At 35.8% G+C, this 16010-nt stretch overlaps 1 protein-coding gene across 3 annotated transcripts in view; it reads right to left on the reverse strand.

The window, feature by feature from the left end:
• Positions 1–16010, reverse strand: part of LOC149778294 (uncharacterized) — a 65460-nt gene that overhangs the window by 13133 nt on the left and 36317 nt on the right. For all 3 annotated transcript variants that reach the window (XM_089939101.1, XM_089939100.1, XM_089939103.1), the window contains 2 exons: positions 14635–14735; positions 8800–8930 (listed from right to left, as the gene is read on the reverse strand). In XM_089939101.1, the coding sequence (XP_089795227.1) occupies positions 8800–8930; positions 14635–14735 (232 nt within the window). The remainder of the gene's footprint in view (positions 1–8799; positions 8931–14634; positions 14736–16010) is intronic.

Raw genomic sequence — 16010 nt, forward strand, 5'->3', positions numbered from 1 at the left:
CAATAACTCATTCGTCCACCAACACCTTCAAGTAACATTGTTTTGTCTGAGAGTATGACCAGGTATTCTTGGTGGTGATTGTGCTACATGAGCTCTGAAGTGTACATCAATGACAGATTGCCTGAGTAAGTCTGAATGTTCCAATGAAAAGGATTAGACTGGATACAGCGTTGTAAAATCACGCTGAGATATCTGCAAACCAGAATCAACATTCTGATCACGCCCCATAAATGTCATCAGCTGATGATAAGCACATGCTACATGATTGTGATCAAAACTCAGTAATACTTCTTTGGATGGTTCCTGATGCCCATTTATACTTAAAGAAACTGCACTAACTCCAAGCGTATCAAATACCATTGGATTTCGTGTTTGTGTGTTTCTCGTGCATTTTCCTGAAATGTGATAAATATGTCGCGCTGCAGAAGCACCTTGCTGTGATGCTATGTGCCATGTAAATAAACCAGCAACTTCACTTGAAATACTGTTTGTTGTCATCGTCAACCATGACAATGTTGATTTACCACCTTGACTCATAAAAGAGAGTAGACGTTCTTCTTAAGATATTGTTGAAGTCATTACTGGCATCCATAACAAAATTTTTGTTAGTCTTACTATAAAGGCACCAACTGCATCGGGTCGTCAGTCTGCATCATTGTCGCTGTCTTTTCTAACAATTACAACTGTATGCTTGGCTCCAAAAATAACCTTCCTGACATGTCTGCAAAATCCAAAATATATGTGATAGTGGAATCACACATGAAAATTCTTCTTCTTCATTTAATATTAATCTACATACCGCAAATCCTAAGTTGAATTCATCGTTCATTGATATTAATGCATCGGTAGGTCCATCCCCTGAAGCGTTTTTTACGTTACCTATATTTATGTTTCTGCCTTCTGAATGATCAGTTGTATCCTTTGCAAACATCACTGATGGACCAGCTGATCTCAAGTAATCATTGCTAGGCCAAGTACTGTTGTGGCAAGACGTTTTCCAGGCATGATTCAATGGGTCTTCCATCAATCATGTACATGGCACTTTTAAATAACGCCATAATACCGTTGTTAACAAATCCAGGTCAATCACCAAAAGTCTACCTTCAGGAAATGCTTCAGTGGGTAACAAATATCTGCTTGCATCCTGAACTTTAAGTTCGATTCATCCACGCTGAATTGGCTCTCGTGTGTCATAAGAATGATACTGATAATCATGTACCGATTCATCCTTAAGAACTGGCGCATCCATGTTGAATGCAGGATCAGATAGATGTTTGAACATTTTATTATAATTGTTGATGTCTAACACGAAGACCACTTCCTGCTATTCAACTTGCAGTTATATTTTTTCTTTTTCTGATATGTGTACACCAGCCAACTCTGCTAGTTTTTTATTTGCAACTTGATTTATTATTTTACTGACATTTGAAGGCATAACTTCAGTGCTGGGTAATTTTACTGGTTGTGGTTTTCAGTGCATTAATCATGCTAGATTGCTGAGAATGCTTTATTAGCAACATCACCAATACCTTTATCATGAACGTCAATTGTTTAACAATCAGTATTGTTTTGGGGGCTATCCTTCTAAATAAACCCTGAACAATATCACCGCAGGTAACTTTATACATAGGTAATCACTATTTTACCACCCTGACCATGATCGGTCCACGTTTAGCATTCTGTAAGATCATCTTTTTTTAGTCATTGTATCCAATTGCATACCCTCAATCACTGTGGTAATCATGGGCGATTTCATCGATGAGGGACTAATAAACATTAATGTCCATGATGTAACTAACCGTTGACAAATATCAGCTGCTTCATTAATAATTTCTGGGGAATTATTACCAGCTCGTCTTCTACCAATCAGAATTTCTAATCGTTCAACATCTGCAAGAACATTATTGGGACATGGAATAATAAGACCACTTCCTCGACTAACAAGACCACTTCCAGTTGCTCCTTCCTCCTCACTTGTTGTTTTATCTGCTTTTTTCTTCCATGCTCGAGAATGATTTCCTTTCTGCTTTTGCTTGCTCAATTTGCTGCTTCATTTTTTTCTTCTTTTAGTCTCCTCTCTTGCTTTATTTGTTCAGTATACTCGTATACTGTATTGCTGAAGAGGTCAAAACTATTAATACCTTTTAGAGTATTAACATATTCAGGTTTCATATACCTATTTCTGTCACGATATCCATATGCGGCAATATTAATTACTTGGTTTGGGTCTTTGACAGCAGCAATACCTTCAGGCGTGAATTTATCTGTAATGTTAATTCTGATTCTTGGCAGAGGTTGTGGTTGAACTTCAGGTTGTGGCTGAGGAGGTTGCTGGGAGGGGTTTGAGCTGCTTGAAGACGGCAAACACTATCAACAGGTAAAGTCTCAAGAGCTTTTTGAGCCACCTCAGATGCTGCAACAATTTCTTTTGTTTGTTCGACAATTGGTTTAAATAACTGTTCTGTACCTTCTGTAAATTCCACCTGAGACTCCTGATACGCTTGAAGCTGCTGCTTGAAAGCATCACGAACAGGGATATATTTCTTAATTGCCTCTAGTCGCTCTCGAGCTAATCTAGCTGTGTGAGATTCCATTACTGATATAATAATGATTTAATGACTCACAAACTACAGCAGCAGGGAGGGTGTGACCAGAAATGACTGTCCGGGTGGGTAAACAAACACACATACAAATTTGAAAACACAAGCGACAAAGATCAAGCAACAAAACGAGCTAACCCATTAAGAAATTCTTGATCGGTTAGAGGCTTTGGTTTGACCTTATTGATCTTGTGTTTTCATTTTTTTCGTATGAAGCTTTATTTTCAAAAAAGACTTTTTCCACAATTGGTCTGTTCACCCTCCCTGCTGCTAATATTGTAATGATTGAACAATACAAACAGCACCAAATTAAACCCTGTGGAGGCCCTTAGGCAGTCAAAATCTTGGGACCCCCCTTGCAAATTATCTCCTAATACATTTTATCAATATTATGTTGATCCGTTGTCGCAGGGCCCCTAAAAGGTGTGGGGCCTATCAGCAGGTGCCCAATCTGCCTATCTGGTAATCCGGCACTGAATAAAAACTTTGAGTTTCAACGTAGGAGATTGTCTCATGAAGTAAATGTCGCTAATTTTTGGAGGGAAAAAATCTTGTTTGGTGGCGTCTCAACAGCAAGTCAAGTTCCCGCTTACTTTGACTCACGACTTGGTAGTATAATATTAAATACCATTCCTGGAACCAGACTAATCAACAAAACAAAAAGCAGTGACGTAATACCCAAATGTTTTCGCGTACACATGATAGTTGTTGAAACCAGTTGGAACGATCTTTCACATGTTGGACATCTTGAAAATAAATGTTATTTATGCAGAATAACGAACAACTTTATTAGAAAAAGCGCGTTATTAACAATTATTATTGATGTGATTGTAAAACGAGTAAACTCTGTTACATCATCGGCAATAGCACCTACTAAGCAAACCGCAAGAAAGTCCACCAGTTTCTAAACAAGTGACCAGAAAAACAACTTGATGGAACTTCTTACTTCAAAAGATGAGACAGGAATCACATTTATACTAAATCTAAATCTGTAGTGAAGAAAATTACAAGACGATATGGAAAATCAATTACAAGGTACTAGGGATACATGTGCAAAAATGGCATCAATCAGGGCAAATAGGGAAGCTAGAGAACTGAAAAATATTTTCAAACAAGATGAATTGAAACAAATGAGGGATCATTTCTGGAATGCACTTATAAAAAGGGAACGCAAGAGCTAGACAAGTCTGAGATACCCAGGGACAAAATAATGGGAACATCAGCAGTTATGATGGCCATTAAAGTCCAAAACCTGGAATACCTGCAAAAAGTCTACTCAATCAACCCAAAGGGATACCAGGGATATATTGTATGCCCCATGGGGAGCAAATCAGTACTACCATTTGGAGAAATGAATATAGCAGGAGGAAAAGTAAGAGTCAAGGAACTGACACCAATCTTGAGGAAAATAAAAAGCAAACTGGGAAATTACACTTGTCTGTCATACCACTGGAGATACCTTTGGAAGCTACAGTAGATAAATTTGAGACAAAATTGAAAATAAAAGTTATCTCATGAAGATTAACGAAAATCCATTTAACATCAATATATAATGGGACAAGAATATAGGTGATTGAAAAAAGTAAACTTCAAGAGGTTAAAAGAGCATTTTTTCTTTACGGATTTCTGGCCAAATCATGGTACAAAGGATGCATTTACCAACAGACTGGATATAGTAATAATAATAATGAGGACTTTGTATAGCGCCTAATCTTTAGAAGCTCTAAGCGCTTTACAACATTAGACAACACCTATAAGATAAAAAACATATAATAATATTATTACAAAAACAAACACCATGAAATTAGAAAAACATTAAAAAATAAAAAACATGCTGAGAATATTTGAGGTAGGAAACATCTGGTCTGCAAAGATCAACAGTAAAACGAGGATTCAGTCATTAATCAGTCCAGTTCCCTGCTTCCCCCCCCCCCCATTCTCTCGATGTATCAGCAGATTTGTTTCAATTTTTGGAGGGCCCTTGGTAACTTGTGCCCTCACTTATAGTGGTCTATGTTTGTGGACCCTGTTGTGCACATATTATCAAGGGATAGGTGTATGTTGATATAAGATTTTTAGAGAAAGGGTTTGACATTTTCACAAGAAACCCTCGAAAACTATACCATTACCACCATGTCAGCCAATTCTGCGCATTGGTTAATTCTGTGCAACAATACGTCATTGGATCACTTGCATCTTGTATCAAGAAAGAACGATCATACTTTAATTAAGAAAAGTGATTTTCATAAAGTACGAAAATTTCCCTCATTTTGACTCAAAATGCCTATGAAAATGTGATTTCTAAATGTCAACATGAAGACCAACTCCATGACCTTGAACCTGTAACCCTGAAGATCCTATTTACTATGTATCTTTTAGAATCATACAAATAAATATATTATTTAAAAGATGGAAATGTATACCTTAAACAAATTCTGCATCTTAATCCAAGTTTCCAACTTTGCAAATTGTCCCAGATGTACATCCTATTCACTGTAGTTTCTCTTCCACATACTAGCTTATTTTGTATAAAATGTTGAACTTTACTAAACAAATTTACAGGATCAGTTTAGTTTGCTTAATATCTCTTGCCATTTATTGGCATTGTTATGTTGAAATTTGTAAAACTAGCTATAAACCTGACCTAATTACTCTACTGAAATGCTGACAGAAACAGTCCAAAGTAATATATTTCATTCCTTCAGCTATTTCCATCTTTAAAGGCACACAACCATACCATATGGCGTGTTTTACTCCTGAGATATTTTTCTATTCATCAAGCCATCACTGACATTTCTGCGCTGTACCAAGCTGAAGTTATGGGCTCCAAAATGTGCGATTTTCGTGTGCGATGGGACAATAAGTATAACCTTTTGAGCCAATCATATTTTGGCATTGACGTGTGTGCCGCATGGTTTACCTATTTGGAAAAAGAGCAGCCTGTATACGATGTATGTGCAGTGAAGAAGACAATGTCTGATTCTTTCATGGAACAGGATTCCTGAAGTTGAATCAAGTTAATGGTAATGGTAAGTAAAAACTTACTTTTGCATCTACCACTGTTCTGTAATTATATATGGGAGGTTTCATGGTTTCGCAAACATGGTACAAGTAGCTCTTTTCACCGGTTGTCGCATGAGCTTGGACTTGTCTCAGCAGTAACAATTTGCGAAAATCGCATGTTTCTTTCAGATTATTGTTTTCTTCTCAACATTATGCTTGTGTCGAGCACTGTGTATAAAAGAAGTGATTTTTTTTCTTCTTTCCCAGCTATTATTCACAAGAATCTAAATATTCCTTTTTATTCTTCTGTGTTGATTACTAACACTTTTCAAAAGACTTATTTTCCCTTTTGTCTTAAACATGCATCGCTTGCCATAAGCCATTTCAAAAAGATTCTATAATCAAGAGTTTGATCATGCAGAAGCTTCACATGACCAAATAGGTGCAGTTTAAAGTGTCTGAGGTGCTGCTATAAAGTTAGTAAAAAGTTAGTCTGATTCCCTGATTAATTTCACTAATTCTAATATGAAACCTGGATCCATATCAAACACAGATGAAAATATTATCTGAATTTTTTGGCAACAATCATTTTTCCATAGCTTTTACTTTTTTTCCTTAAGTCCGTATTTTTAAGGGTCGTTTTTGTAAGACTTATGTCAAAATCATAATGGTTGGCAGGTCTGTGGTCAGCTCAGCTATCAGCTGGACAAAACAGGTTGTTGGCTGGACAGTCTGTTCAGTAAACCTATGGTTGGTCTGTGTGGCAAAGCTATTGGCTATTCAGATCCCCAAATAGCTCAGCACACCATGGTGCAGTTGGACGGTATACAGCATATCTTGCCAAAGTGATGGATTCCCGATCACTGATTTTGGAGTATGGCCAGTTGGAGTGCCTGAACAGCATTATATATTCTGGATGTACAGCCAAATAGGATCCTGCATATCTTAAAAATATCCCACGCACCCTGACTTACAAGCCCTAAGTCCAAGCTCAGAGATGTGGGCATACTTATGCCCACTGAGTAGCCTAGAGAAGGGAGGAAATTCTTCCATAAACTTCAAGCCATCACTGGAAAAATATTTGTGGCAGTGGGAACAAATTTACTAGAGCCAGCAACTGTGTCATCATCTCTTGGAGTAGTCACTGCATCTGCAACTCCAACAATGCCTGTTAAGAACATGTGGGTGGCAATTCCACATGTTTTTCCATTGGCAGCTGACGAGTAGTAATGGTTGCCAAGATTGCTGGATGCATCACTTTCGATGACAGAATGAACATTCTTGGTGTCTCCATACAATACTATCCAGTAACCTCTTAGAATGTTTACAAGTTCAATATGATGCATTCATTCTCTGTGAACTTGGCCTTAAGACTCACAGTAATGTGAACCATTTGATTTCTGACAACGATGCACAAACAATGCATGCAGAGTTTGATAAACACATGGCATGTACTCAGCTGCCTTCAATCTCTCTTGCATTTAATAATTTCTGTCAACCATCTTTGAGCGATTCTGAAAGACTTTACCAATTTATTATTTCAGGAAGTAACATGAAGATGATAAACAGTGTTTGTTAGTTAAAGAGCAAAGAAATACCAGCATGAAAACATCAACAGACACTAACAATACTGTGTTGGAGCAAATGATAAAAAGGGAAACAAGTCCACAACTGCAAAAATTTCACAAAATATTATTGCAGCATACAGTAAATACTTTTATACTCAATACTATACCAACTTTGTTGATGTATGGTCAATAATCTGTAATATATAACTTGAATTTTATAAGAAGGCTGAGATATGAAGTGTGTCATGTCCAGTAAAAGAGTAAATAACCACAGCCACCTAGTGGTTGCAAACAGAGCTATAAGCATGGACCAGGAAGAGTTTCTTCCCTTGTCTATATAATATACGGATGGGGAAGATTTAAATTTTACACACAAATTTTCCTCTTTCTATGATTTCTGGATTTAAGAGGTAGCTTTGCTTCTTTCCAAACATTAATGTGCTCAGAGTATGTATTCAAAGAAAAAATAAAAGAGAAACATTACAGATATGGTTTTGGTTTGGATTGGTGGGGGGGGAGGGGTCCTTCTTTCTTTTTTACAGCACATCAACACTTTCAAAGTTATACTGTACAGAGAGAGCTGAATCAAATGCCTTGCCAAGGGTACATCACAGCAACCCATTATGATATGCAACTCAAAATCATGTTTCCTACAAAAACCCAATTTATCTGTCATTTGTCTGTTGTATCTAAACATATCTATGTACATATACATTTCTCTTTTTTTCTGTTCACATGTTTCATTCATTAATTAAGACGTAAAAAAATATTTCCTAGAAAACGCCATGTAAGAAGGTTGCCTGATGAAGCAAAATGATAATATTATTTGGAAACAAATTGCAAGGAACATTTTTTTAGTAACAGTGACATAGACATTCAAGCTACTGATCCCAATATGAATAGGATTCTAACTTTGGTTTAGAGGAAAAATATCCTTAAAAAGTATACAGAACTCTGTCCCCAGAACATATGCTATTGAGTAAAAATTAAATGCAATGGGAAAATATATTTGTGGTAACCATAACCTTGACCTTTAGTCACTAACCCAAACAAAAGGTTTCCTTGAGGATGATAGATGCAAATTTCCTTCAAATCTTTCCAAGAGAAGTTCAGTTGTTCTTTGATAATGAGATGTAATTAACTGTGACCGTGACTTTCAAAGTACTGATCCCACATGGCTCATTTAGCTCGGAGAAACAAACCCAATCAACTTCCTTGAAAGAGGTTCACTAGAACTTTACTTGTTGTGTGGAAATGAAAAGCAATGGTAATGTTCATTACTTTCAACCTACTAAACCAAATGTGGCTTTTTTGTTTGGTTGACAGGAACATATATTTCACTAAAATATGTCCTCTAAAACTTAAGATTTGGCACAAACCAAACTAGATGGATGCCTGCCAACCCAACCAAGTGGAACAGTACAAAACCATAATACCCTGTACGATAAAAACAACAAATTGGTCTTGTACTCTGGGGGGTCAATCAATTAAAGTTTGGTTCACAAAGTAAATATTAGTTTTGTACCATTGGTTGAATCTTGTGTCAAAACATCCATCAAGAGCTGAGTCAGAATACTCACTTATGTCATATCTGCAATAGAGGCCCTTTCAAATACTCTAAAACTCACCTCTCTTCTCCCTGGAGAGCTGCCTCCTCAAATCATATCTCTGCTTTGCTTCCTCTCTTTTTTTTTCTCTCTCCTTCATTTTTCTCTCTTTCTCTTCCTTGTTCTTTTGAACAGCAGTTATATGTGCAGCACTGTCATAAAAAAGGTAAAATTATTACCATGAATCTCACAAACATGGATGCTACTGTCAGGCAATGCTCTAATTATAGACCTAATGATACAATATCATATGGATCTAATGATACAATATCATATGAAAACAACAAATATTTGTCCAGACAACACTGATCCAGTCAGTACCACATATGCTCAATGATTAGTCCGGTCCAACTGCAAACAATACAGACCCTGATCTGCCATTGCATAATGGATGAGCAGTTCAGGGTAAAAGATGTTCATTCAACTGATTACCCAATTTTAACAAGCGAGAATATATGGTATATTATTGAAGAAGCCAAGGTTAAAGACTCCAGGCAGACATGTAAATATAATGGAGGCTACAACTGTTACAAGTCTGGTGAAATATGGTGAAAATCAAGCCTGATGTATTTTTGATACTTGTTTATTAGTCAAATTATAAACTGCACAGACCCAGTTCTGACATCATATATTGCATCAACTGATCTGGATCTATGCAGTTTGGTCAAACTAATCAGTAAAACAATCAATACAGACACCAGTCTGCAGACACATTAAGCAATGATAGATCAGGGTATATCTTGTTTGCAGTCACACTTGACTTGTAAGCGAGTATCATATGGTCAGTAGTTTAGATACTTTGGGTATGATCTGTACACGGTTTGCCTTCTAAATTTTTTTTTACTGATATAATCAACAAGTATTAGAAAAAAAGAGAACCAGTTTACCCACAATATTTTGCAGGAAATGTCTAATAAAATGATGCAGGTCAGCAAAAGAATTTGTTACATGCCAGTCTTTGCTAGAAAATTACACTAAAATATACTTTTAGAGAAATCTGGAATCTTTATGCTTAGATAATCATTTCAGCACTCTTGTTTAAAGACTGGTAGTGATTACTTTTTAGTACATGTTTTTTTTATTGTTATACTCAGAAAACTGAACCAGGCTGGTAGTGATTACTTTCATGTCTAATATGGCATTTTATTGTTGTACTCGTTTAAAGGCTGGTAGTGATTACTTTCTAGTCTAACATGGCATTTTATTGTTATACTCAGCACTCTTGTTTAAAGACTGGTAGTGATTATTTTTTAGTCTAACATGGCATTTTATTGTTATACTCAGCACTCTTGTTTAAAGGCTGGTAGTGATTATTTTTTAGTCTAACATTGCTACTCAGCACTCTTGTATAAAGGCTGGTAGTGATTACTTTTTAGTCTAACATGGCATTTTATTGTTATACTCAGCACTCTTGTTTAAAGGCTGGTAGTGATTACTTTCTAGTCTAACATGGCATTTTATTGTTATACTCAGCACTCTTGTTTAAAGGCTGGTAGTGATTACTTTTTAGTTTAACATGGCATTTTATTGTTATACTCAGCACTCTTGTTTAAAGGCTGGTAGTGATTACTTTCTAGTCTAACATGGCATTTTATTTTTATACTCTTGTTTAAAGGCTGGTAGTGATTACTTTCTAGTCTAACATGGCATTTTATTTTTATACTCAGCACTCTTGTTTAAAGGCTGGTAGTGATTACTTTTAGTCTAACATGGCATTTTATTGTTATACTCAGAAAACTACCTATTCGACCTTGTTGACATTGACTTTAACTAAAGTCTTTAATCATGCCTCAGTTATGAAATACCATTATCATACTCAAGTAAGTAATAAAATACATCATCATCATCATCATCTTTATTTCCTTCCATGGAAGATTACATGATATAAGAATAAATCATCTGAATACAATCAATAAATATTTTAAAAAAAAAAAAAAAAAAAAAAAAAAAAATTCTATATTAGAATACAAATTCTTACACAATATCAATCAACAAAGTGTTCGTCAACTCATAAGTTGCAAGTTTCAGTACCTTATTTACAGAAGATAGCTGCACACTGCATGACAAAGTATGCTGCATACAGGACGAATAGCTTGGAGTTTTCTTTGTCGATTACTCCTGATGGTAACCTTTTACCTAAAAGATATTGTAGTTGCAGCTCATCTTCTGCATTAAATAATGTAATGTGCACGCTCAGGGGAAATTTATCAGTAAGGAAATCCCAGAAAGAATTTCGAAAGTTCGACATATAAGGACAACTAACACAACAATGAAGTATCAAGTCTGTATAAACATTCCCACATCTAATACACATATCAAGCTGTGTTTGTGGAACAGCAGCCCATAGTTAGCTACATATGTAAATACCTTAGTGTGTTGTCTGGTTTTAGCCGACTGCCACACTGAGGCAGGTCGTAAGTATTCGTGTATCGAAGAGAATCTATCAAAATCTGCTTGATTAGACATACGAACTCTCTAGAGGCTATTTTCAAGACCATCAATTTTTGACCTTACAATTTCTTTCCAATTATGTTTATCTGGAATTTCAGAATGATGTAAATAATCAGTTAGATACCCGAGCAAGTCAAACTTCTTTGAGGTATAATATAAATTTGAAATTAACCCGCAGCTTGACATGCATCCGCTCAGAATGAAGTGAAATAACGCAATGTTAAACACACGTTTAGTATGTACATTGTTAGGCATCAAACACAATCTGTGTAAAAACATCAATTTTCTTCTATCAATTTCGGACTGCGCTGATGTCCATCCTAGCATTCCCAGGGCAATGTCTGATCTTGTATGCATTGGAAAACCTTGTAAATGTTTGGCAAAATACCTCAGAGTTTTAACCAATAAAGCGAGGTCACTTTTTGAAATGTTACACCGTAATTCACTTCCATAAAACATTGAAGGGAAAATTACCTTTTTAATTACATTTGCAGCAACCAAAGGATTTAAACCATTCGGTTTAATGCCAATACCAAACAGACCGTGAAAAGATTTTTTCCCTTTCTTGCATGCATCGAGTATTGCGTCATGCGACATCAGCTTTGAGTTAATCCGGTGACCCAGGTGTGTTGCCGAATCGGTAACTGGCAAACATGACAGGCCAAGATACCATTTCATATTGATATAATTCTTGTATTGGGGTCCAAAAATGATAATGTATGACTTTGTAACACTAAGCTCGAATCGCCACTTATTACTGTAGTTTTATGCTATATCTAACAGCTTTTGTAGATTGCTAGGATATATAGCCAAAAGTGAAATATCATCAGCTAGGGTTGGATTTCCCACAGCTAGGGTTGGATTTCCCACAGCTAAGGATCCAATCTTTGCTCCAAATCCACTATTTTCTAACTGTAGCAGCAAGTCATTTATAAATATTGTGTACATCAAGGTTGACAAAACACCCCCTTGTCTCACTCCTTGGCCAATTGAGAACCAATCTGAAAATTGCCCATTTACAAGAACTTTACTCTGTAAATTTGTATACATGTTAAAAAATATCAAAAGGGATTTACCCGTAATTCCCAACGTGAATAATTTAAAAAGCAGTCCTTCGTGCCACACGGTATCAAATGCCTTTTTTGTATCAAGAAAAGCAGCAAAAACCCGTGAACCCATGTTTACATTATATTGTACTGATTGCAACAGCACAAAACTCGCTGTTGTGCAGCCTAAACCTTTTTGGTAACCATGTTGTTGTGAACTGGGTATACTAGAATTAGTATCTTTGAGCCAAGTTATCAAACGTTCATGAATAATTTTCTCAAAGGTTTTGTAGATAACAGGCAGTAAAGTAACAGGCCTGTAACTTTCGAGGGAGTTCTTTGATTTTCTGTTACCTTTGTACAGTGGTATTACTAACCCTTTTTTGCAATCTACAGGTATGTAAGATTGATCAATCATCCGAGTAAACAAAATTGTCATACACTCGATGAGGTAGTCGCTGCCATAGATCAAATGTTCATTGCAAATTTGATCATGGCCCGATGCTTTTGATTTCTTTAGACCTTTAATGATTTCTCTTACTTCGTTTAAACTGATACTGGTCTGTAAGGCCTCGATATGGCTTACTTCGTCCTGTAGACCCCGATTTAATTCTCTCTCTATAAATTCATAAAAGTTTCAGTCAAAACTATGGTTTAAATTCGGCGTGTGAATGTCCTCATAGTATCTAGCAAAGCCATTTGCGATGGAATCATCATCACGGACACAAACCCCATCAGTTGATAGTTCCTGACAAAAATTTATATTGTTCCCTCTCTTAACGTTGATCATTTTCCAAAAGTGTCTTACATCGCATTCATGTGCTTTTTCAATTTCTTCATACACCTCCCCCATATATTTTTCCACAGCCAGTTTTTGAACGTTTCTAAAGTCTCTCTTCTTATCTTTATATTCTCTGTAAGAATTAAATTGACTACCCCTCGGTCTTCCCTCATTTATCCAAGTATACCTAGCTTGTCTTTGAAGTTTATGTGCTTCTTTGAGTTCATTTGACCAGTATGGCTTGGCATGATAATTGAATTTAGACTTTGGAAGCGCAATGTCGCTTGACTGCTGTATTGCATTAACAATGTGCCAGTAAAAGCTATCAACATTGTCCGAAATAGTATCTATATCTAAAGTTTTCAGGCGAAGGTCCAGCTCAGATTGATAGTTTTTCAAGATATCAGCGTTTAATTTATTCCAGGCTATGTTGTTTCTCTTCAAAGACTGTCTGAAGTCTCTCCCACAGGTCACTGTACGAAGGGAAGTAAGGATAGGGAGGTGGTCAGATATCACGTGCTCTTCGTGATCTGAAACAATGTGCACACTTCGTAATCTACCTATGCATTGATCCGACAGTACAAAATGATCAATCATCATTCTTGCTGGGGTGAACGTATAACGGGAACCAGTGCATATTATTAAATGTCCAGCACTCACTAGATTATTATATCGCAAGAACTCATGAAATACTCTATCTTTGTAATCTCTGAAAGTGAAATTTTGTAGGATATGATTGATAGTATAAAAAACAGATGGGGGGAGTGATAGACAGGCTTTAATCCAGACAGTAGGCAATCCTGAAAAATATTTAATTTCTGGGAAATGAGGTCTCAAAGTAATTCTCCAAATTCTGGTGCTGTCATATAGCAGTATGTACCATCATGAGTACATGTATTGAGACAATATACAATTTGAGGCTTTCTAATTATTTTGTTTTTAATTTCTGTTCTCAATAAACACTGAGACACAAAATGAATTTTTCTTATGTACTATGAGTCTTGAGAGACAGGAAGACATCCATCCAATCCCTCCATTCTCGTTGACAATGGACTACTCTCATTAATGTATAGATGCGTTTCTAATAATTAATAAGGCTGAATACAAACTGTTAGACTGATCAAAAAAGACTTTTAATTTTCATCTATTTTCTTATTATTTCCATTTCAAATTTGTATCATTTATTTAGACTATGACCACCAGGTAGCACTGCCACAAACTTTACCTTAACTCCCTTGTTAGCACTCTTTACTATGGTACCTGTACCATGGTAGTGTATACCCATCAACTGACACAACAAATGAACAAGAGCTTGTCACTGCTGGTGTCACATGTGGCAATATTGATTTCATCTCAATTTTTGGGGATGTTAAGTGTTAAGACACAGAAAAGGTTGTATTTTTATATGCATACATGTCCATGGACACAATATATAATTCCCCCCCCCCATCCCATGACTTGCATCCATTACAGTATAATGAAATTAATTACAGATAAACAAAACTAAAAAAAGAAGTAAAACAGAAGATGAAAAATTGTTAAGTAATGTTCAACAGAATCATCATGCAATGCACCTACCTCTCTCGAGCTAAATCTTTCAAGCGTACTTTCCCCATCATATCACTAACATGTATGTTCGACAGCTTGTTGATAACTCCATTCAGATTCTCATGTATGACCTGGAATAAAACATAATCCTTCCATGTGTAACAACAACAAAAAGAAATCAATTGGAGCCAAATATGGTAACAAGATTGAATGTCGACATTATTTTCATTTAAACAAACCTAACTGCAATTAGCCACATAGTGACAGAAGATTCTTAAAGATTATCTTATCAATTAATAATTTGACCTCTCTCTCTTTACAATGTTAAAACTTCTTGGCAATACAAACAAAGTTCAGTTAAAGTAGTTTAAACAAGCATTCCAAGTTGACCCAAGATAACTCACCTGACAGGCATCAATCTAAAAGCCAATTGCAAGACGAGTTAGAAATCTGAATTGGTGTGGTGATTTCTGTTCTGTGTTACTGGTTATGAAACAAAGTTGATAAAAGTTTCTTTGCTACCATCAGCCATAGATAAAGACAAATCATTGCACATAACTTTAGCCCTTCAAAACATTTAATTTATTATATTAAGCAGGTTTTGAGAAGTCGTCTAAAGATTTGTTTTGTTCATTTTAGTCATGTTGGCCATATTAAATACCAGATTAGCATCATTTGTACCAATCTGAACTTCCTTTATGACAAGGTCTTTTCTCTCAAATCTGGAACAATTCTGTGAAACAGTTCTACAAAAGATTGTTTAATTTTTTCTTTATTTTTTTTTAAGCAACAACAGCCATATTTAACAGCAAATTGCCATCATCCATACAAATTTGAAAGACCTTCATGGCCAGATACCTTCAATTAAATTGGGTCAAATTCTGAAGAGTAGGTCTTGAGAAGAGATTGTTCAAAGATTTAGTATTTCTTGTAATGGCATCCATATCTGACTGTAAATTATTGTTTGTGAAAATTAAAAAGTCCTTCATACCAAGAAAATGTCAAATCTGGTTTAATATGCGCTAAACATTTTTTTTAAAAGTCATTTTAAAATTGTCTCTGTTTAGAAATGGCAGATCAGTTTTATTTGTAAAAATCTTAAATTTCCCCATACAAAGATGCTTTTTGTACCATTTGGTTATATTTGTTGAGCAGTTTTGAGTTGTTTCAAAAAATAATGTCCATGTTTAGCAATAGTATTCATATCTAATGGTGGATTGGAACTCTCTGTACAAACCTACCGGGTCACCAGACATTCTTTTGAGACATTTTTGAGATGAAGTCATTTAAAAGTTTGTCTATTTTCTTAATGGCGACTGATAGCAGATCAGCATTATCAGTAAACACTTGAAAGGCCTTTATGCCAGGATGCTCCCAGCCATAATCTGGTTGAAACTGGTCCAGAG

This window comes from Sinohyriopsis cumingii, chromosome 17 (assembly GCF_028554795.1).
Source record: "Sinohyriopsis cumingii isolate HCF-2022 chromosome 17, ASM2855479v2, whole genome shotgun sequence".
In the NCBI taxonomy this organism is placed as follows: Eukaryota; Metazoa; Mollusca; class Bivalvia; order Unionida; family Unionidae; genus Sinohyriopsis; species Sinohyriopsis cumingii.